Here is a 22,462-nt window from a genome sequence, read left to right on the forward strand (position 1 = left end):
GCTTCTAGGCCACAGTTACAGATCCCATCTCCTCCTTTTCATCACCTTCTCTCTGCTACTTTGCCCAGTGGTGGTCCCCTCTTCCCCATTGCTCCTTTTTTTTTTTTTTTTTTCTCCAAAAAGTCTCTCTTCCCCTATTCCCTCTACTGGTTCCAGTGTCACAACCATCTCCATCCTAGCACACTCACTGCTGTCTTGCCTTCATGTCTGTTTTTGTGTCTCCTAAGTTTAAGTTATTTGGGATGGTGTTGGTCAGACTTTAGGAGCAACTTGATAGTTGTGAAATTTTGCACATTTTTCAACTTTTTGAGAAGTGAGATTCTGCTGAATTGGTGTTTTCTCATCAGAAGGCTTAGGCTTTTGATAAAGATCCCTTTTTCTGTCCCCTTTCTTTCCAAGCAGCAGACATGACTTTCTGCTTTAAAACACTGAAAAACTTCCAGATCAAAACATCGGAAATGATATCTCCACAAAGCACTTATGCTCCAGCAAAGCAGTATAGCTGGACTGAAATATATTTCATCGGACTTTTTTCAGTAAGCTCTATTAGTCAGCGAGTACTCTAAGAGTGCTAAATGAGGACATAATCTCCAGAAATATTTAGATGCTAAAAATGAAAATGTCTGTTGAGCATGTGTGAACTCTGATTTTTTTTTTTTTTTTTTTAAATTTTTGCATACATATATACACACACTATAATTTGTCCAAACTTGGAGGACAGCTCTCACACTTTGGAGTGGAAGAGCTGCTGAAAGCGAAGAACACTAGAATTTTTCAGCCAGGGCAACACAACATTTTCCTCTAACCTCATCTCAGAAATGAATGAAGTGTTTTGACTGAAATTCCTTCTCCCTTAAATAATTAAATCAGTCTGAGGCAGACACTTACCATGGGGGGAAAAAAAAAAAAAAAGAACCCAAAAGGCCCAAGAGGGTAAAAATTGGCAAAGATCTTAGGAACTGAAAATAGAAAGAAATGTTGGGCAACTTTTAAAGCAGCTGTTATCAGCTTTGTCTCTAATGTTTGCAGTGTGCTTTTGCCTGATCAGTAGGTTGTTCCCAGCACAGCCCTCCTGTATTTCTTGGGAAGATGTTCTTAGTCTCTCTTACTGGGCTATTTCAGGGCAGCTGAGGGCTTCCTACCAACATCTGCACGTGGTCTACCTGCTCCCACAGGCTCTCTCACAAGCTCCCTTCCTGTCCCTGCTGTGAGGGGTGAGATGAGTCAAGCTGGGGCTCCCCGCTTGCCCTAGTGCACCATCCAGGAGGGCTAGCACAGGGTGCTGCTCTGTGGGGGTGGCAGGGTCCGGTGTTCCCCCTGCCCAGCCAAGCAATCTCCAGTGATAGGAAGGGGTCCTCACTTCTTCACTCACCCAAATTCTCATCCCAAGGAAGGGTGTTGTAGATGGTGCAGAGTGCTGTTGGACTTGTAGATGAGACTCACTGGTGTTTTGCCCATTGGGAGCCATGGGGCAGGTGGTGGGGCTGTGCCAGAGCCCCCCTTGCCTGCCCAACCCTGGGTGCTCCATGCAGCTGTTCTGCTCCAGATGTTTTCCAAGGTCCAGGTGAATCTTGGTGTCGGTCCTTGCTCCTGAAGCACCAGATATTGGGCATCAGCTACATATGGCATGAGCCAGGTAAAGGTAGAAACAAAGCCTGGTGGGGGGGATCTTGGAGGAATCTTCTTGTTGTTCTTGAAAGAGGAAACTGAGAGCTCTCATTAACAAGCCCTAGTCCCTACATAAAATCATGGTCCTGTTGCTGGGCTGTGCATTAGCACAGCTTTCCTGTTCTTGGTCATTAACACTTGGCATGGTGTGTGTTTTATTTTATGGGAATTTGATGTATTTCACCACTGAGTAGAGAAAAAAAGTCATCACTGAGACTGTCATGATTAATTTTTTTCCTCTTGAAGAACTATGAAATTATTCTGAAACATATGACACGTGTATAATAACAGCCTAGTGCTCTGTTTTTAAAAAATGTGCTAGAGGCGTTGTGCAGTTTCCCAGAGGCTTAATGAGGGACCCATACTGTGTTGGAAATTTTTCAACAATAAAAATTGACCTATTACATGCTCATGTAAAATGAGGGTTGACAATCACACAAATATGTCCAAAAATCAAATACAGGCATTGTAAAATATCACTTCTTTCCCACAGAGAAACGGGTCACCTGTTCACAGTAGAATTTTGCATTATATCCCATTCGGTAAAGAATAAGATGCTTCCCCACAGGGAAACAAAATGGCAGCAAAGTACTGGCCCGTTGCCCTTCTATCAATGCTTTTCATTGACTGTTTTGCCAAGTCGTCAAAAATAACGCATAGGCATATTTTTTCAACATATGTTTTGCCTCTTTCTTGGTTTAAAGGCACAAAGGGAAGAAAAGGTTCTGCATTATTCGCCACTTCATCATCAAATGCAAGAAAAAGTCATTGTTTGGTTGTTTGATTTTCTTTTTCTCTCTGTAATACTCCTTTTATTTTTTAAAAATCTAGTCTCTTTTGCTGTTCTTTTAACATGTATATCAGAAGTGGCCTCCTCTTAAAAATTGGGCATATGGCTATGAACCTGCATCTGCATTCAGGGAAGTGTCTGTTGCGAAACACTGAAATTTGGAGTAATGGGAGCAGAAAAGTTGGATTCAGGAATTATTCGGTATACTGTTGAATAATCAAAGAAAGGAAGTTAATTAAATATGAAGTGTTGAAGAATAAATAAAACATGGTAAATATTGCACCTCTGCTCAGAACAAAGTAAGACTCAATGTTTATATGTTCTTTAGATTTTTAACAGTGAGTTTAAGTGAATGTGTACCCCAGAGGAAACACTGGGGTTTAAAAAAACCCAACTGTTTCATTGCTGAATGTGTATCACCAGTGAATGTGCTAGCAGTCACCTCACAGTATCTTGCTACAGTTCCCTGGCCAGTCACTGGCTCGTGATGTTCCCAGCAAGAGGGAGCAACATGAGGAGGTGGAACATGATGTAGGGAGAGATTGAGTTTATCAGCAAGCATCGATCTCCGCATGTTAAAACGGGGGAAAGGATTAAAGTATGATAGCAGAACCAGTGTGGTAAATAAGGTCGTGATGCATCTTCAGTGTACGAGGCTACAAGTCATGAGACTGCTCTTCAGCAGGGAGACCTTTTTGTGTGGACCTACTTGCAGGTTCTTTGCCCTTTGTAATGCAGTTTAAAAAAAGAAAAAATCCTATATGATAGGCTGTAGATTTGCAATGCAGTTTATCCACATTTAAATAAAGATGGGTAAAGATTGGAAAAAAAAAAAGAGATTAGATGTAGAAAAGGATGATATTAGACACAGTTGAGGAGAGAAAGAGAAGAAAATTTGCCTCATTGTTAAGCTAATTAATTCATTTTTTGTAAAATTTCCTAGTTCTGATTTTCAATTCAGAGGTATGCAACCTAATGTTAGAATATTTGGACAGGAGATTATTATGAAGCAAAGAAGGTTGCGTGCTGCTGTAGGATTACAGACATCATTCTGGCCATAGAGGATATTGCATTTATATAATAGGAACAACCTATCACTTAATAAATTAAGTGTTTCCAAGCTAGAACTGTGAAACTGATGTTAAGTATACAATAATACAGTCTGAAAGATACCAAAGTAAAAATGTGAGAATTAGTGTTTACAAAAAGTAAATAAATATTGCAAGATTTGTCAGTTCTAAAAAAGAATATATAGATTCCAGTGTTACTTGCACATGCTATTTGGATGATTACTTTACTGGTAATACCTAAGAATCTCTTAAAAATACATTAATGAGTTATTTAAATACACATAATCTGTAATGACCTAGATGCCCATATAACTTAAGTGTATATAATATGCATGATAAGCATAATTTAGCACCCTACTTAGGTTCAGAAAGAACAGCACCATAATCCTGGTTATTTCATTGCTTTTACTATATTCTGTTGTCTTGACAATTACTTACAAACCATATATTCCAATGCTATGTTTTACTAACTCATTGCACATTTAATATATAGGTATATAGTATAGTTTTGTGCTTCTAGCAAAGGCAACTTCCCAAGCAGCGATGGCCATGACCACCCTTTTGATGTTCATTTCAGATTCTGTTGTAATGCTCAATTTGTGTCTGGTTTCTGCTGCAGATGATTACGGGTATGGAATTTATGATTCATTTAGGAATAGACGCCAAGTCAAACAGCAATAAATGCCAGTCGTTTACCTCTAAAACAGTCAATTTGCTTCAAGTAAACCCTGAGGAAGTTGTACAGGAGCATATTGAAACTTGGCTTGAATGCTGAACAAGTTATTTGGGCAAATTACATGGGAAAGCCAATTTAAAGTCATTGAAATGCCATAAGTATTGGGGGAATTCAGATGAGTTCACTGTACTGAATGATGGGATCTCATTCAAGGGCAAGAATCTGCTCACCGAATGTGTACAAGATCTTAAGTACTGCTTACAAATAATTATATGTATCTTATTTCTCTCATTTCAGTGACTATTTCAACAAGCACCTTCTTTGATGGCTTACTGGTAACTGGACTCTACACCTCTACAAGTGTTCAGGCTTCCCAGAGCGTTGGTGGTTCCAGTGCTTTTGGATTTGGTAAGTCCAGTGTGTAACTCACATTCTGCAACCCAGGGGAGTACAAAAGACAGCAATAACCACACAATTACTGCAACAGGTTAATTTAGACTGAGTAATCAACAATACACAGAAGTCAGTGGGAGTCAATGAGGTAAGGCAGTGGTAGTTTTTTAGACAGCTTTTATTTCTTCCTCCGCTTTCTTCGTCTTTGGTCAGCCCTGGTACTGGTATACCAAATTACATGAATTTTAAGACAGAAAAGCCTCAACAGCTAAATGGTTAAAATAGCCATTTGTAAATGGTGTGGCATTTTGTATAAACTAAAACACTTAGCCCAAAGCGTTCTTGGGCTGAAAAACTGATTCCGCTGAGCTTATGTCAACCTACTTTTTCCATTCACTTAACAATAGCATCTTCCTTGAAACTAGAATGCTGGTTAAAGTATTTTATATAACCAATTATTTTCCATGTACAAAACCCAGAATTGTAGTAAAAGGGGTAGGACAGGTTTTGCAGAATTATTATATGTTTCAAGTGCTGCTGTAGCATTCAGCAGTAGCAGCCAGGCCAGCTGTGCTAAGGACAAGTGCTTTTGAAAAATCTGTTCTAAATTTGTGCAAGTAATTTACAGCTGTACCTTCTGCAGTTTGTTATTTGGTAGCATTTTTTGTATTCTTACAAATAATTGTAAGTATTGTGTTCCTCCAAGTGGAGGAACTCAGTGACCCCTAACAAGCAATCTGGGGTGAAGGTACAAAAATAGGTACCAGTCATGTGGGACATCAACTGCGCTGCACTTGCAGTAGCGTGTTTAAATGTTCATTTGTCTGTTAGGGTTAAAATTCATTACTTTCTTCATAATAATCTTTCGTGGTAATTATCTCTGTTATAATGCATGTGAAACACGAGTGGCCTGGACATATGAGTGTCATACAGCAGATACGTTGGCTTGTAAATGAAAGAATGCTCCCTAAGTAGCACATTATTTAAAACTGTATTGAGGAATTTGAGAAGGACTTTGCCTCTGTGAATAACACCACCAATCAACTTCAAACCTTTTCCTCGGCCTTTTAAAGGGAAGAGCACAGGTGCCACAGGTATTTAATGTCTTATGCAAAATGCACTGAAAGATACACTTTTCTGGAAGAAGTAGTACTGCTGTTTCTGCTTTCCGACTGTACTCTTTACAAGATGAACAGGATCTGTTGGAGTAAGTGAGATGGAAAGCACTTAACAATGTGAAATTTTTGTCATGATCGAGTTACTGGCAAGCTATTTTCTTGCTATAAAATAGGTGTTTGTAACATGTCACTGGGGAGATCATGGCCCTGTATGGCAAACTCGCTGCGCAAGATATACAGGTCATGTTTAATTACAGGTAAATGTTTAAGAATGGAAATTAAGCAAAATTTTAAGAACCTAAATAGCTTTGGCATTTACAAAGTACATCTGTATTTTTTCCTAAATTTTTATCTTCATCTGTAGAACAGGGCTGTTACAGTGGGTGTCTCACTGAGACAGATGTCAAAGTAACACGTGATGTGTGACAGGAAAAAAGACATGGCCTTTTTTAACTTGCAGAAGGTAATTTTCTGGCTCTTGATGTGTTACTTTGACCATTTGGTCACTGGTGAGATAACCAACAAGCTGGGAAAATATAAAAGCCAAAGAGCTGCAAAAGCAGTCATGCGTGGCTGGAGCACCTCATTTTGCTCGTCAATACAAATTTTCAAACATCGTGCTCAGGGGATGTCTTGCTGCTCTGTCTCAAACATGCCTTCATCCATTTCGGAGAAAAACTACTGCCATCTTTGACCTTTCTTTTGGACATTCTGCAGGCAAACTGTAGGGTCAGTTGTGTTGCCATTGTTAGTTATGCAACATTTTAAATAAAAATCTCATTTTACTGTTTTTCTTTGCTAGCTCCTAAACTTGTACTTATATTGAAAAAAAACCAGTCTGAATGTTTCAAAGGAGCTGATGCTCTTGTGCAGTGTCTTTGCTGTCACAGTAAAAAGTGAAGAAAAAATGTCAATGGTTTTTGAAATTAACTTTATATGAATGTTCAATCCATGATGTACTGATGGCTCGCAGGACTGAGAACTACATAAACTTTTCCTTTCTGTACACTGCAGTGGGAGATGAGAAGGCTGGCCTGTTCCAAAAAGAATTTAACATGTGAATGATAAGCTTTTTAAAACAATTAAGTAGTTTAAAAATTTAACAATATTTTAAATTCTACTATCTGTAGTATAAAAAGAGAGTATCCACAGTATTTAATATATTGTTTAATAAAATAGTAGGTGGGAATGACATTGTTTTGTTTTCTGAAGAAACATAAAGTGCTTTCTCCAGAAACCCTGGATCCATCTGTTGTGTCATCATTTGCAGTTAGCAAAGATGCTCCTCCTTTCCAGCAAGTGGTCATGATGTTCAGGTTAGATTTAGCTTGCTGGAAATGATTTTTTAAAAAATGTTGGGGACTATGTCAGGTTCAGAGACCTTAATTCAAAGATTTACGTGGTTTATCATAGATTAAATGGGGGGGCTGAAACTGGGCCGTTAAAACCTGAAGATAACAATATTCTGAAATTGGGTTGATAGTGGTTGCATACAGAGCAGGGAAGAATATTTTTTTCTTCCTAGCAATATTACCATTGAAACGCTCTTGTCTGTGTTACACAGGAGGTCACGCTAGATTATCCTAATCTCCCAGTCTGCCCTGACAGTATGAAGTCTTCCCAACATACATATATTTGTCTTTTGTGTCACAAGTTACCATACTGTGGCTACAATTATCTTTTAATTACCCAATTTAGGAAGTCACTTTATGCAGACACAATCATTGTCAGTTATCACAGTTAGTTAACCGTGTCAAGAAGCTTTGAAGAAAAAAGATAAAATACGTTACTGCTAACAGAGTTAATTCTAAGGGTTATCTTTTCTTTCTTTTTCAGCATACATTGCGTAGCCAAAGAAATAGCTCCTGTTTTCCTCTGTGGGATTACACTGACATGAAACTTGCTGAAATTTTTATTTGGGAAGCCTTCTAACAACTCTTTTAGGGAGAAATGTGTGAGCTTTTGGGGATAAAACTTAATAATAGTCATAAATATTAATCTTTTGTCCCAAGCTGAACCATTATCTAGGTTCAGATTAAGGTAAAACTAAAACTCTAAAGGTAAAATTAGAACTGGGATAAAACATAAATGTGTACTTGAAACTTCATTAACCAAACTGTGAGGATGCTTTAGCAAAGAAATGACCCTTAAATCTAGCTTTTAAGAGTAGTGCTTCTTTCTTCGTTAGAACCCTTGATACAACAGATACCCGAAGTTGCATCTCTCCTGTATCATTTCCATTCTCCTTTTCTGTTCAGTGTGGTGTGTACCTGGGATCATTTCCATGTCCTTCAGCATTGCCTGCTGAAGGCTGAAGAGAAATCCTGCTCTTATCTCTCCCTTTCTCAAGCCATACTGATACTACTCACTGTCATTCACATCTTGTCTGTCTCTGGAAAAATATCTTGAACTCCTGTGGGATCTCTCCATCCCTCAGTGTTCTTCCCTTCTTCTGCTTTTGACTTGGAGGGTCCTTGCTGGTGTTTGGCCTTTTTTTGACAGCTTGGGTCACCTGCTGGCCGTGCTCTGGGGTTTATCAGCCCACCTACCCTCCCATACAGCCAGGATGTCCATACAGTCACTTAGGCGCTCTCACTGCTTGACTTATTCCAAATAGATAAGAGGAAGGTGGGAGACAGGAATACTGAAAAACATGTTAGAAAGCTACAAATGCAGTGGTGGGTTTGATAGGAATGATTGTTTGCAAATGAGATTAATGTTAAATGGGTTTGGTGGGTGGTAGGGGTACTGGTCTGTAACCTGGGATAAGTATGAAAATACAGCTCAGCTCCTCCAAAGCCATGTGCGTTGGAAAGCAAGGAATGCAGTATCACTTTTACAATTAAAGGAGACGATTAGAGCATAATCCCTCAGCAGCGATAAGGAGCACTGTGTGCTGAGGACCTGAATCTGTCTCATTACACAGGATCTTCCTGGCTGACAGGCTGGTTGAGCAGACAGATGTGCTGGGCTGCGCACATCAAAGCTTGCCTTTGACCTGCCAGTCACACTGCATCTTCATGTACTTGGGTTCTTCCCAAAGCTTTCTGACTCCCTGGTAGATTTTCACATCATGCACACATGACAAATTATTAAAAATTTTAGTTTGGTGAAATTAGTTTCTTACAAACTATGGTGGAAAATGTAAGCCTGTATAGTTAACCCCCCAAAACCTAATTTTATACAAAATCATAATTACTACACAGACGTTTACCTTTTACTAAATGCAGAATAAACAAGTAATTTCATGATAATATTTGTGCATGCACCTTTCAACCTAAATCGAAAAGGTCCTTTTGAAAGTCCATACGCTCTGTTATGGTAGAGACAGTGGATTCAAAGCTCTCATTACACTGATAGTGTTGCCATAGGCATAACTGGCTAACAGAAAGTTTTTGGTTTATTTTCTGTGCAGGTTTATACAACTTGTAATTTACCATCTTTTAAAGTGGATGTCTCCTTTCTACTGTGAGGTCATAAACTGCTGGTGAATTTTAGGTTTTGTTTAAATCTGCGGGCTACTTTATAATGTGCTATGAGAGAAATATTTTAGTGCCTAAACAGGGGAATTGCATCTGCTAGAAAACAAAAAATAGAATATGAATGATCATCTTGCAATCTTTCCCCTTTTGCAATTATTTATTTCTATACCATGAAGGTGATCACACCTACTGTAAACAATACATTAAGTCTTTAGGATTTAAAAAAATATTTGAATAGTTACATATATTCCTTAAAATAGGGAGACTAATAAATTTCCTAGAAGAAATCCTGTGAAGAGCAATCAGCAGAAATAATTTACTTGGCATTACATTTTTATCTTGTACTCTTTTCTTTTTAAATTATTCTATTGCCTTTTGACAGGATTAAGGCAGCCTTCACATAATCCTCTGCTTGGTATTTTGGTTACATACATGTTTGCATAGCAAACCAAAACCAAAAACCCCTTTCAATTTGTAGAGGAATGGTCATTTTGATCTGGCTCTGTATGAGTTGGGAATTTGGGAGAAGGATAAAAGTATTTTCCTGGTCCTGTATCCCCCTTTGGCTCACAGGTCATAAGCATCCACCATAGGTGGATGTCATTGATGATGCTGCTGGTTTCATCTCCAGAAGGAGAAGGGCAAAGAGGGTGCCTTGGCCTTGGTAGATTAAGGGCACCCACAGCGTCATCTCCAAGGGGATACCACAGAAAACACTCTGGTCATGCTCTCCAGGTCTGCCAGTGCATCAGTCCGTACTGTGCATTGGAAGCATCCAAGGCTCCCTCTGCTCCAGGATGGGGCACGTGGTTTTGAGCCTTCAGAGGCTTCTTTCTTGGCATCAGTTTATGCGCAAACACTGATAGTTCTGGGGCAATGTTTTGCTTTCAGATTTTGACAGATAAAGGAAAATATCCCCCACTAACATTGTGAGATGGAAAAAGGCCAACTGTTGGATTTTTCTTGTTAGGTGAGCCTATAAAATTGATCCCCTCTGCTCAGTCTTTGCCTCTCCATGCTTGTTCACAGCTTTAAAAAGTAAGGAATAATCAGTAAATGCCAGATCTTAAAAAGTTTTCAGCTATGTACATGCTACTGCTCTTGAAGTGAAGTTTTGTAACTTACTGAAATTGCTGTAGATCCCTGCTTTACTTTGTGACAAGCAAAATGGGCTCCAGGACCCTCCCTTCACACCGGAGATATTTGCCAGAAACCAAACAGATGGTAAACTAGGAAGAAATGACCCTCGGCATTCTCATTAGAACAGTTGGGGAAGTTTTAATAGGCCCCCATTTGCCTTGTGCTGTATCTAATACCCTTTGAACTGCCACTTCTTTTTTTTTTTTTTTTTGTTTGTTACAAGTCAACTACTGCCATGTATATTTTAATAGGGATTATCAAATACAATTTGCCCAGAAGATGTACCAGCCCTCTGCTGCTAATTAGCAAAGTTTAAATAATCACGGAGTTCTGGAATAATTGGAAAGAAACACTGTTTTTCCTGCCAATGCATAATTACCAATTAACAGGAAGATAAAATATCTGTACAGCAGTCATATCTTGGAGAATTTGTTAACAGTCAATTAAATAGTGAGTTGGTGCCAAACTGACATTGGTCAAGAAAGTTTACATCTGAGTTTAGTTTTAAGATATTCCCCCTGCAAATGGTATGTAATGAAACCATAATGATGATAAAGCTTTCAAAGTTTGTGTGTCACAATGTTTAATTACTACTTAAATGTCTCTATGGGCAAAAGTTGACCATTTCTACAAGTGGTTGACTATCACGTGTGCCTTATGAAAAGGGTTTCAGCTTTATTAACACAACACATATTCATTATCATGGCATAGGCAGTTATTGCCCATGCTCACCTGACAAGGAACTGTGTCCCCAAGTATTTTATCTGCTGAGGAGGAAAATTCCCCACACGTAACTGTATAAGGCAAACAGCAATGCCCCAAGGTTGGAGGAACAAGATAGATAGACAGGGAGCCTAAACAGAAAATACTTAAACTGGCCTAGCTGGAGTCTAGTTTGACCCAGTCCCATCACCCTGAATGCTTTCACCCATTTCTGCACATACTCTTGCACTTGTCCGGTTTACCCTAACCTCCTGCCACAGCAGCAGAAGCTCTTGGACATTAAAATCCGATTTTGCCTAATCCGCTGAGAAGCCCTAAGTTTAGCATTCATAAAAGTGAGTGATGGTGTCTGCTCCATAATTTATTTCAAATGTCTTTGGAGCGTTACGTAGATGACAGTAAAGTAACTCAAGCTTTTAACCTTTCAAATATACCTGTAGCTTCAGCTAGTATCTGTGTGGTCAAGGCTGAAAAGGAGAATGAACCTATGTAGAAGTGTGGCACATGCAACATTGCTGGTATTTGCTAGCTTTGAGTAGTGGGTGCAGGTAGGTGTTTAATGCCATAGGCAACACTTAATGCTTTGCGGATGAAATGAGAGATGGAGAGAACCATTTTCCAGTGTGGCAGTGCTTATAAAGGGGCCCCTGGAGTTCTTAAACAAGAAAATGCCTTTGGAGATGGTTTTACATAGAAAAACCAGAGTGTGAATTGAAGTGTTGGGGCCAATTTTGATCCAATTTAGCAAGTACATTTATTCAGTAGTGATGTTTTTCCAGATCTTATATACATCTGTTTTTCTCCCTTGAGTGGCCAGAAAATGGTATGGGGAAAAGTTAGAGCATCACTGAATTTTAATGTGAATTTTTAATTGCATTTTAATTTTTAATAAAATGCATACAGTAAAAAACTGATGTAAAAGTTTAAGTGATCAGAACAGGTTTTTTGCTACCTCATACCTCTGAGAAGACTCTGATCCCAATAAGGTATGGATTTCATTAAAAATATTAAGATGTTAAAACAGTCATTGTGACAGGTTGGTGATTTTTGTCTATACTAATACTTATTGAAAGTAATTAGTAATGCTTTTTGAAGTGTGCAAATTGTAGGTCCTTTTAATAATGGAAAATAGTGTTTATATAAATATATACACACAACCCCACATATATACACATATGTATTTGTTCCTCACTCCTTTTTTTCATTCTAATTTGAAATACCGTGTTCAACTGGTGCACTTTTGAATGCTGTTAACCAACATATTCCAAATATTTATTTTTTGTAAAAAACATACACAGCGGGGCTTGTGGCATTATTTCCATTTTACCAACAGTAAATTAAAACCAATTATTAAGATTAAAGGTATCCTGTGAGTTTAGTACCCACTTTAAGATGGCTATGAGCTGACTTTTGGAGATGCTGAGCACTGCATAGGAGTTTGTATGTTGAAAAGCTCCCGTTAATTCCCGTGTGGGTTGAGCGTGCTCAGCCCTTCCATATATCAGTCCCTGCATGTCAAACTTGGCACCTGGAAAATGAGGTGGACTTCAGTAGTGACCATGTAGGAAAAGTTGGTGCAAGTGAACAGTTTTTAGAGCTTTAGGGCATGGTACAAGGGTAGGGCCCAGCTGTCCTGTCCACCTCTTGGTAGTCTGGGGCTTCCTGAGGCATCACATCAACCTGTGTCTTCCCCAGGGCTCCTCCATCCCTGCACTGAGGCACAGTTCCATGCAGAGTACAGTACCTAACTCACTCATTAAGGACTCTGCACTATTTTTCCGACAATTAAAACACACCTAAACCCCAGTGTAGGTACACCTCAAGACTCTGAATCTTGGAGATTGAATTGACTTGCCTACTCTCAAGAGTAACCCCAGAAATACTAAGTTTCCTGGGCTCCTTTATAAGTTTTCAGGTGACCTGGTGCAGAGATGTTGACATCTTCTACCTAAATTCTGCTGTGATCAAGACAGGTGAAAACTCCAACATAACTGCTAGAATCTGATGTACTAGATTCACTCAAATTCTCTTATACAGCACTGAATTCAGTAAAAACAAGGCAAGCAAAAGATAGTTTGAAGAGAAGGACATGCAGGGCAACCAGATACATGGGTTGGTCTGGCCATTTTCTTGCATCATAGATTAGCAATTAAAATAGTTGCAGAGTCTGAGGCCTTGAACTTCCCACTCTTCTACCCCAGGAGGCGCTAAAGGGAGTATCCAAGAAGTGGGCCATGTACCTCTAATTCTTCACAGTGGCCTCTGTGCTTGGGAATGCCTGAAGGTTTGCTGAGCTGCTTGTTCCCACTGAAATCTTGCCTTAAAATCCATCTTCTCCAGTTTTTATGGGTAAATCACTCCTGCTTGGCATCAATTAGAAAAATGCCAATGTATGACTCAATTCTCTTTTATTATTATTATTTTCTTAACAATAGCATTTGTCTTATTTGTTCACCTGTTAGAGCATGATTTCCAAAGCAAGGATTTTCTTCTTTATTATTCTGTACAAATATGCTGGCACAATAAAACCTGATCTTTAACTGTTCATGACTGTTATTATAGTATGGATAATAGTGCATAAAAGTCAAGGAAAAATGAATTAAGCCTTCATTGATTGCAGCAACAATAACAAAATACTTTCCCCTCTAAAAGATGTTGTCATTATGGTTTGAGAGCTACATTCAGTTGGATTGACAGGCTGAAGCTGCATGGTAATTCGTAGTAACAGAGAGGTATCTTTAATGAAGTAGGGGAAAAAAGGCCATCATCTAGAAATTTAGGGCCATCTTAAAATTACATTCTGTGTGTGTATGCCTCAAGAATATATTAAGCAAATGTTCCCATGGCTGCATGAACTTCACACTGCCAGTGTGCCTGCCTGCGTCGCTTCTTGTCCCGTGCCTGTTTCTGTGATGCCTGATTGTCATGTGTTGTGCTGCGACAGTCAGTCAGAACCCTCTCTCCCCAACTTTCCCGTTGTGCCAGGCCTATTATTTTCCCTGCATTTTGTGTTTGTCAGGATGCGATGGCATATTCAAGCTGAAATTAGTGGGCTCTTGGACTTCATCAATTAAGATGCATTGAAGCCTCTTGCAAATGTGGAATGATATTGGGAAATGGTTATTATTGTAATTTCGAAGACAAGTTTGTAAACTAATTTCTGGCATATTATGACAAACAAATGTTGTGATCAGACTGCTTCCCCCATATCTGCCAATTTGTTGTATTTCAAAGTGGAGTTGATTATATGTGGTGAAAAATCAGACTTACAGGAAAATGGAGCTCAAGAGCCCTCTGCTAAGATCCCGGTCATCACCTGTCCTACCAGCTGATTTCACTGTTTGCTTGTCTGTTGTCAGTGTTGTGACTGATGAGCATTTGTATGTTTTCAGAGATGGTTCACAAGAAAAATCTGCTCCAGGTCTTCTAAAATGAATAATCCAGTTTTCAAGAATATACTGATGAAAGTGAATTGCTGTTTGTAGGGAATAATTGGTATGGTTGCATCTTTATCAGATGCTGAAATATGTGAACTAGAGAAGGTGGTTACCAAGCCCGTGCTGCTGTGCGGCGTGGTGGGAGCAGGGCTGACTCCTGTGCTCTCGGTGCACAGAGGGAAGGGCAGAGACCCTCTGCGCTTCTCCCACTCAGCTATCACTGGCAGTGTTGGTAGGTGGCGAGAAGAAGGGATTATGCCTTTGCATGGGACAAGGTCATGCTCACAGCTTGTGTCATGGCAAAAAAGAGGTGTTTACTGATTACAGTACATTGCTGAGGTTAGAAATTGAAGTTAGTGTGAAGCGAAAATTGTGAAGTTACTAAAAGGTACTTGCTCATAGGTGAGCATCACCTCGCAAGAGCCTGAGTCGGTCGGGCTAAAGTGACTTCATTTCAGTCATCCCTGCTACAAAATCCCCAGGAAGAAAAAGTGCAGTCCTTCACACGAAGTCCTTACTCCTTGGGGTAGGGTTGTATCTCAGTTCTGCTTTGCTGGATTTTATTACTGAATGAAATCTGTTATTCAAGGGTGATCACGTCAGTCCAGGCATGATGTTGCACCTTACTTTATAAAGTTCTTGAAAGAGAAGGAGAAAGAATGATGATTTTTAATTTAACAAAATATATGTGTTCATATTTTATTAGTTTATCTACTGCTTGAGTTTAATTAATTTTTGGTGACCTACTGGACCTACTGTCATGTGAACACTGACTTTTGCTTCTGACAAAAGAAAAGTATGCCTTTTAGTTCAAAACTATAACTTCAAGATATTAAAAACCTTAACCAGGATTTCTTGACATTTATGAAATGAATCATTATACTTCTTGTCTCATTTCAACCCTTAGGAAAAATAATGCAATTATTAAAATCAGTGCAGTTTGTAACCAAAGCAATTGTCTGTTCATAAGCCTTAGCTTGAGCTGGTTCAATGCTTGAAGGAAACAAACCTTCAAAAGAAATCCATGAGATACACAAGGACAATATCCAACCTCATTTTCGGGAAGTAAAGATGCTTTGCAGCTGTGTGAGAATGCTTTTTTCGGATAACATCAAATTAAATAGCTGCATGTTGAAAGACCTCGTGGTGTTTTGGGAAGATGTGATGTTGGTCAAAGCACTCTCATTGAGTTCTAGTTTATTTAAATAAAACTATTTAAATAATTACTTGACAACGCTATTTTGGCAGCGTTACAGAAAACGATGAAATATTTTACATAGCAGATTATTAATAAAAGTCAGTATTTTGCTCCTCTAACGCTATGAGATTTACTATATGTCTCTTTCTGGATAAACAACTGACACAAATATTTTGTGACATTAGAGTCATACTCCAGTCAGATGACATCACAGTCACCTTGACATTCTCTGCCATGCTGGAAAGATGATGTAATTATTAGAAGGCTGAATCAATAAATGCTGACAGCATTAGCTGTTAAGATTAAGAATATGAACATTAATGAAGTCTAGATTAAAAAAAAATTAAGAGCTGTTTTATGCCATAAGTCTTAATATTTAGAAAGATTAAGCATAAATTTTTAATTTTGATGTGGACAGCAAATTTGTTGAAATATTCCATCTGCTTGCTCAGCACATATATACATTGAGCTCGTTATTTTCTCCCTGTAAATGAAACTTTACTATTTTTGGATTCCATAATAAAGGTCTTGGTAGAGATTTCTCCTTGTTAACTACCTACTTAAATTTGTCACTGAACATGTAATAAGTAATATCACAGACACTGGTGACCACCCAGTAGTCATAATTCACTAAAACAGGCAGCTTTGTGATAACCTTTGCTTAAGGAGGGCAAAGATATAATGAACTCTTTAAAAAAATCTTCAGTCATAATTTTCAAAGAGTTCAACCAAAATAAACTTGGATGTGCTTTAGCTGCAGTTTTCCCTGAGACTATCAAAGAGATGTATGCTTGTTTCTAATTGAAATTTGGCTAAAGATTTTGCATGAATACAGAATTCAAATTTGTTCTGAAGAATTTATCAAATATGTGTGATAATCTAAAGGACTTTTTGCTCAGCACGGAACAAATAAATGTTTATTTGTTCTCCACTGAAATATGCTGAGGAGGATATGTAAAATTCAACAACATTTTCTATGCTGAGAAATATTTCTGAGGAATTTAGTTACTGAATTTTTCACATTTTTAGAATGGGGAACATTTAGGGTTTTCTTCTGTGTTTTACTCCTAGATGGATCTCCTCAGCCTGAGGATCTTTTCATTAGGTACTTTATTTTTGCTGTGTATGACATGGGGAACTTGGCTGGCTGGCTGAGGTATTCACACACAGATGTGCCTTCAGGTGCCCTGTTTTCCAAAGGCTGTTACTGAAGTGCAAAGTACTTCTGAAGATGTAGTTTTCTGACACTAGTTGTTGTTCATCCAGAGGAATTTTGAAAGATGTCTGTCATATTCAGTTATGGCAGATGGTTGTGGTAAGCAGCTGAGCTGGTTCCCCTGGGCTTCCTTCCTGCTCTGGGGAGAGACACCAGTGCTTTGGGGGACACAGGGCATCTTACCCTGCAGTAGCCATCTGAAGTAATCAGATGACTTGTCTCCTGAAACTACTGATTTCTTCATGCTGATTTCATAAGGAACCAAGGTGAGTAGCTCAGCTATGGATCTCAACACAAAAAGTTATGGATCACATTTTCTTCTTTATTTGATGAAACACTGTAAGACTATAAAACGTATAAAACACGGGGAATGCAAACACTGTAAGGATGACTACACACTATTACAGTATGGTATCAGTCATATTAATTGTTGGGGGGGACAATTTTGTGGGGAAAAAACAAGTGTGAAGGGAGATGTAGCTGTGCTTGGTAGGGAGGATAGAAGGTGTTCAAGAAATGTTGTTCTTCAAGGCAAAAGGAGCAGTGCGTTGGTGAGCTGATTAACTGCTGAAGCAATAGGGTTAAACTGGACTGTTCCTGGAGCTTTGTAAGTTTGTGGTTACGTAAATATGCTCAAGGAAGAAGTTTCAGTCACTTCACATGGAAAAAAGCTAGATTCAGTGAACTCATAGGGGTGAGAGAGAGAGACAGATTGACTCATAGAGCTTGAGGGACTTTGTAAATAGAACACTTTTTACATTTTGATTTAATAGCATATGAAGCATTTTAAATGTAATTGATTGGGATGTTCCTTAGAAAACTAGCTTTTAAGATGTTAACAGTCATCATAAGAGATGTTTACAGTTTGTTAGAAGTGCACAATAGTCCATGGGGAAAAAAGCTGTCTGCTTTGAGTAGGTTATGAGAATATTAAAAGTTTAATATAGAGAAGTCAGTGACATAGTATCTCTGTCCCATAGCAGAGGAATTCCATCTGATAAATTTACTTCAATTAATATCCAAAATATCAATTTACAAACCAGCCAGAAGAAATGGACTATGGTGTTTGTCCTTTAAGTAAAATGATAACAAAACTCTGACTCTCCAGTAAGAGCCCTTCCTATTCCTTCCCCAAAGACAAGGTAAGGTCAGCTTACAACTGGTTAATTTTCTTTGGCTTTTCTGTGACTGAGCTTTACAACATCAACATTTGTCAGTCAAATATGGAGATTTAAATTGTGTATTTATGAAAAATGACTTAGGGAATTTTGGTATAGTTCCAGCTTAGATTTTTTTGAGTGTGAAGCAATCATTGAAATACAGATTTTTAGACTAGAGAAGGAAATACAGAATTTTGTTTTCTGAGATAAAATATTTGCAGAAGAAAATGTTGGGGCTTATATGAATTTATGATCTCTTCCCTTCCATCCTTGTTTTTAGGAAGGTGGGTACTCCCTAATTGAAGTCCCAAACAAAAATGTTACCCTAAAGAGATTTAAAAATGTAATCTGGGCCAGGATGTGCATTCACACCTCTTAGAGCAGGAATATGCACTGCAGCCCTCTTATGCTCAGTCTAGGGTCAGATTCAACCATCCGTACTCAGACATCTGCAGCAAGTTGAGGTTCCCTATGCCATCACCCAGCCTCCAGCACCTGCCAGAGGAGAACATGAAACTCCATCAAGTCTTGTATCTTCTGGATGCCTCAAGCATCTCAGGTGTCATCAGACATCACTGTGCAGTTGATACAGCTAGTGACATGTAGGGAATTAGTGTCCTAAGGCAGACACATGTCCCACGGCCTGGGCTCATCAGACCTCCACTGTCTGTGAGGAGTCGAGACTCCTTGCTCACATGCAGGCACGTCTACATTGTCTCCGTCTGGAGCCAAGTCCCACCCTGGCTTTTCTCCTTCAGAGACTCAGGGTATTGTCTGGTTTTGGTAAGAAACCACTTCATAGTTCAGCCTTGGGAATAGCTGAAGTGTAGCTACGTTTTCCTTTAAGCATAGTTTAAAAATTATAGGAAGCAATTTTTTTTTTTAATTTAATAAGTACATTTATTTAAGTGAAATTCTATTTAATCTCACCTTGCTGACACAGGGTAGGAAAAAGGAGGAAAGGTTCCTGTTAACACAATCTGGTTTTATGCTGGCTGTGGAATTTGTGCTATTGCAAACCCTCTGAAGTGCTTTCTCAAAAGCTGGTGTAGAAGAGTCTCACCAGGACAAGTGGCTTTTCATACATTGTTTTATTGACTCACATTTGATGGTTTCCCATGTGTATTTAAAGACTGAATTCCAGTCTCCAGTGAATGACTCAGAAAGCATTGAATTTTGAACTGAATTCATTTGCAATTTCCAACAGAGGCATCTGCTGACCAGTTATGAGAGGTCCAGATTCTTGAGTCCTACCTATTGTAATCTTGTGGCATGTTTTATTTTGAGCCTTCTGTGCTTATCTTAGATATTTCTTTATAAATGAATGAAATGAAATAGAAATGGCTTCAACAAATAATGCCAGTTATTTAAAAAATCCCACCCATATAAGAAAACATGTTAAAAACTCATTCAACTAACACTCACTTTCATGAATCACAGTCTAACACAAATAACAAAAGATCCTGCTTTGTCTTTATTTTCATTGTCTTTTTTAATTAACAAAAATTTTCTTCCTTGTTTTACTAGTAGAAGAAAATGTACAGTATTCCCTCTACTTTTTTTGTCACTAAACAAAACATCTTGAAGGCGAGTAGTTGAACCAGAGAAAAAACATGAACTCTGAAACTGATAAAAATGAGATACAGTCAAGTGGATGCTTTCAAGGGAAATAATTGTAGGCACGGCTTTGAGTTCCACAAGTCACATGAAAAAAGTACCTTGTTTCACAAAAATTTAATGATGATTCTAAACACAGAGGAACTTACACTTTAACATTGAATCCTCATTCATTTTATCTGCAATTTGTTTCTTAAGTTTTTTTTTAAAATACAGTTCTCAGTTCTCAGAAATAACAAAGTGAGAAACTATCAATCTAATTAGAGTAGCCATGGCATTCAAGAAAGCAAAAACTGATAGTATGGTAGGAAGCTATAAGTAGTTTGAAAATTATTCTAATCAAGGGAAAATAACTTAGAGTCTTCATAAGCAGATTTTGCATTTTTTGTGCCCTGAGGACAAATAATAAATCTGAACTGTTTCAGGAAGCCAATGTAATGAAGTGACCTTTTTTAAAAAACTGGGGGGGGTGGAAGGAAAATATATAATGATACTGCAGCTAGATTGCTATTAAAGTAAAGCACTGCTTCACCACTTCATATGCAACAAGAAAGGTGCCTGCAGCAACGTTTATTTAATCAAGTCAGACAACATTAAGTTGAACTACTGTTAATAAATGCTAACTTGTCTTTTTGCGGCTGAAGCAGTGCTGCTTACTCATGTGAAGTACAAGAGAAACAATGAATATTTGTTTGATATCCAGGTAATTCTTATTTTTGGCAGCCTGATCTAAATACTACTTACTTGTCCTATGAACCTTGGTATGAGTCCATTTAACCATGGTATTTTCAGTGTAATTTGAGTTTTGCCTTGAAAAAAATAAATTAATGATTAGTGCAAGTTTCTGGAAGTGAACTTCTGATGTTAACAGAGAGTCTGGAAACTATGCTGCTTCTAAGAAGATATAATTTTCTTTTCTTTGAGAGAAGATAAGAAAGATATTAACTTCAGGGCTTGATCACAATTTAAGCTCAATTTCAGCAGTCCCTGCAGTTTGGGGGTAACTGGCCCATTTTGACACCTGACCCCTGTGGTGCTGGTAAACCATCCCCAGGAGGGGACACTTCAGTTTGGCTCTGGTCCCTCGTGCTGCAGGAGCCATGACAATGAGGCTGTAGCTTGAATATCTGTGGATTTAAGCTCTGTCTTAAAGCTGGTCAGAGTCATTTATCTCCCAAATTCCTGTTGCAAAATTGTTTCAATGCTTCATTTGCCTAGTGATTAAAAAGAATCTAAATTACAGTAAATTTATTCAAGTCCAGCTTCCACCCTTTGTTCTTATACTGCGATTGTCCTTTGGCTTAAACAGCTCCTTTACAATCCCGTTATATTTAGTGATAGCAGTCACCCTCTCTCTAAACAAGACAAGCTTTTTCAGTCTCCTTTTATGACATATTTCACATTCTTCTCATCATCCTAGTAGTCCTTCTCTGCAGCTGCTTCTGCCTAAGTTAATCTTTTTTGAACACAAGCGTTCATAATTAGGCACAATAATTGAAGTGATGTCTTAGCAATGTTTTACCAGTATCGTACTAATACTCCCCCCATCATTACTAGAAATAATTGAGCTGATATGTTCTAGGGCAGTGTTTGCCTTTTTTCACATAGGTAGCTCGTTGTCAGACTGTGATTGACTAATGTGGATTGAGCTTTCTTCTCCTCAGTTATTTCTAGCTTATAGCTGAAAGTATTCTTGTTATTATCTGAAGTGCATGACCTTACACTTTCTACAAGAGGCAAAGAATCCACTTTGTATACTTTTTTCCAGTTGTTAATCATACTTTGTTTAAAAAGGTGCCTAATTTCTAGTTTTAATGTGTCTCATTTGAGCTTCCAGTAGCTGGTTCTTGCTATGTTTTTATGGTGTGTCTGAAAGTCCTTTCCTAGGGGATATTTTCTTTATGTTAGCATACTTATCTACTGAAATAAAATCACTTCTCAGTTTCAGAAAATGAATTATAACCTATAGAGATTGAACACTAAGTTTTTAATGTAAGGAATCTTTTTTATATCTAAGCAGAATGTATAAGGCAGATCAGCTTTTCTCCAGACTGTAGTAATTTTCAGCTTCCTTCTAAAAATGTGAACCCCAGCAACAGGTATTCTTGTAACCTCAGTTCCTTGTCCCTACAGGTCTGTGGGGGTTCTGTTTTGTTTTGCTCTGTTTTTAAGGAAGACTCAGTTTACCAAAGACTCTGTTTACCATATTCCATATGACTAATCTGACTCAGGACTTGCTCCCACTTGGCCAATGTTTGTATCGTTCAGGAAGTGTCACAGTTGGTGATTTCAAATCTGCTTCCAGATTACTGATAAAATGTTGACTAACAGCAATAGTCACAAAAGTGCTATTTAATGGTGATTTATAAGGGACAGCTGGCCTAAGTGATTCAAGCACTTAATGCCATAAATGTATGGTTTGATATTGTTTGGGACTATTTTTGAATATAGGGATATTGCAATTTTAAGTAAAATACCTCAGGAAAGGCTAAAAATTATATCTTGAAACTAAGTGAATAGACAGTTTCAGAATATTCTGGATACAAAAGTATTATTTCAGTGAAAACAGATTCTATCATTTTCCTGCTTTGCTAATTAACAATGGAGAAGAGTAGTTATTATGTGAAATTCAGGCAGTTCAACAAGAATTCACTTGATTAATACATGCAGAATAATACATGTTAGTGAAATACTGTTTTCCTCTGAGATCCCATTAAAAATTTGATCAAAGTTTAATTACAACATAGGCCAGTTATGTTTAGATGACACTGAAA

General features: G+C 38.1%; 1 protein-coding gene across 2 annotated transcripts in view; it reads left to right on the plus strand.

The window, feature by feature from the left end:
• Window positions 1-22,462, plus strand: part of RELN (reelin) — a 296,224-nt gene that overhangs the window by 46,352 nt on the left and 227,410 nt on the right. For both annotated transcript variants that reach the window (XM_074827840.1, XM_074827841.1), the window contains exon 2: window positions 4,502-4,612. In XM_074827840.1, coding sequence (XP_074683941.1) covers window positions 4,502-4,612 — 111 coding nt within the window. The remainder of the gene's footprint in view (window positions 1-4,501; window positions 4,613-22,462) is intronic.

Source organism: Strix aluco, chromosome 5, assembly GCF_031877795.1.
Source record: "Strix aluco isolate bStrAlu1 chromosome 5, bStrAlu1.hap1, whole genome shotgun sequence".
Taxonomy (NCBI): Eukaryota; Metazoa; Chordata; class Aves; order Strigiformes; family Strigidae; genus Strix; species Strix aluco.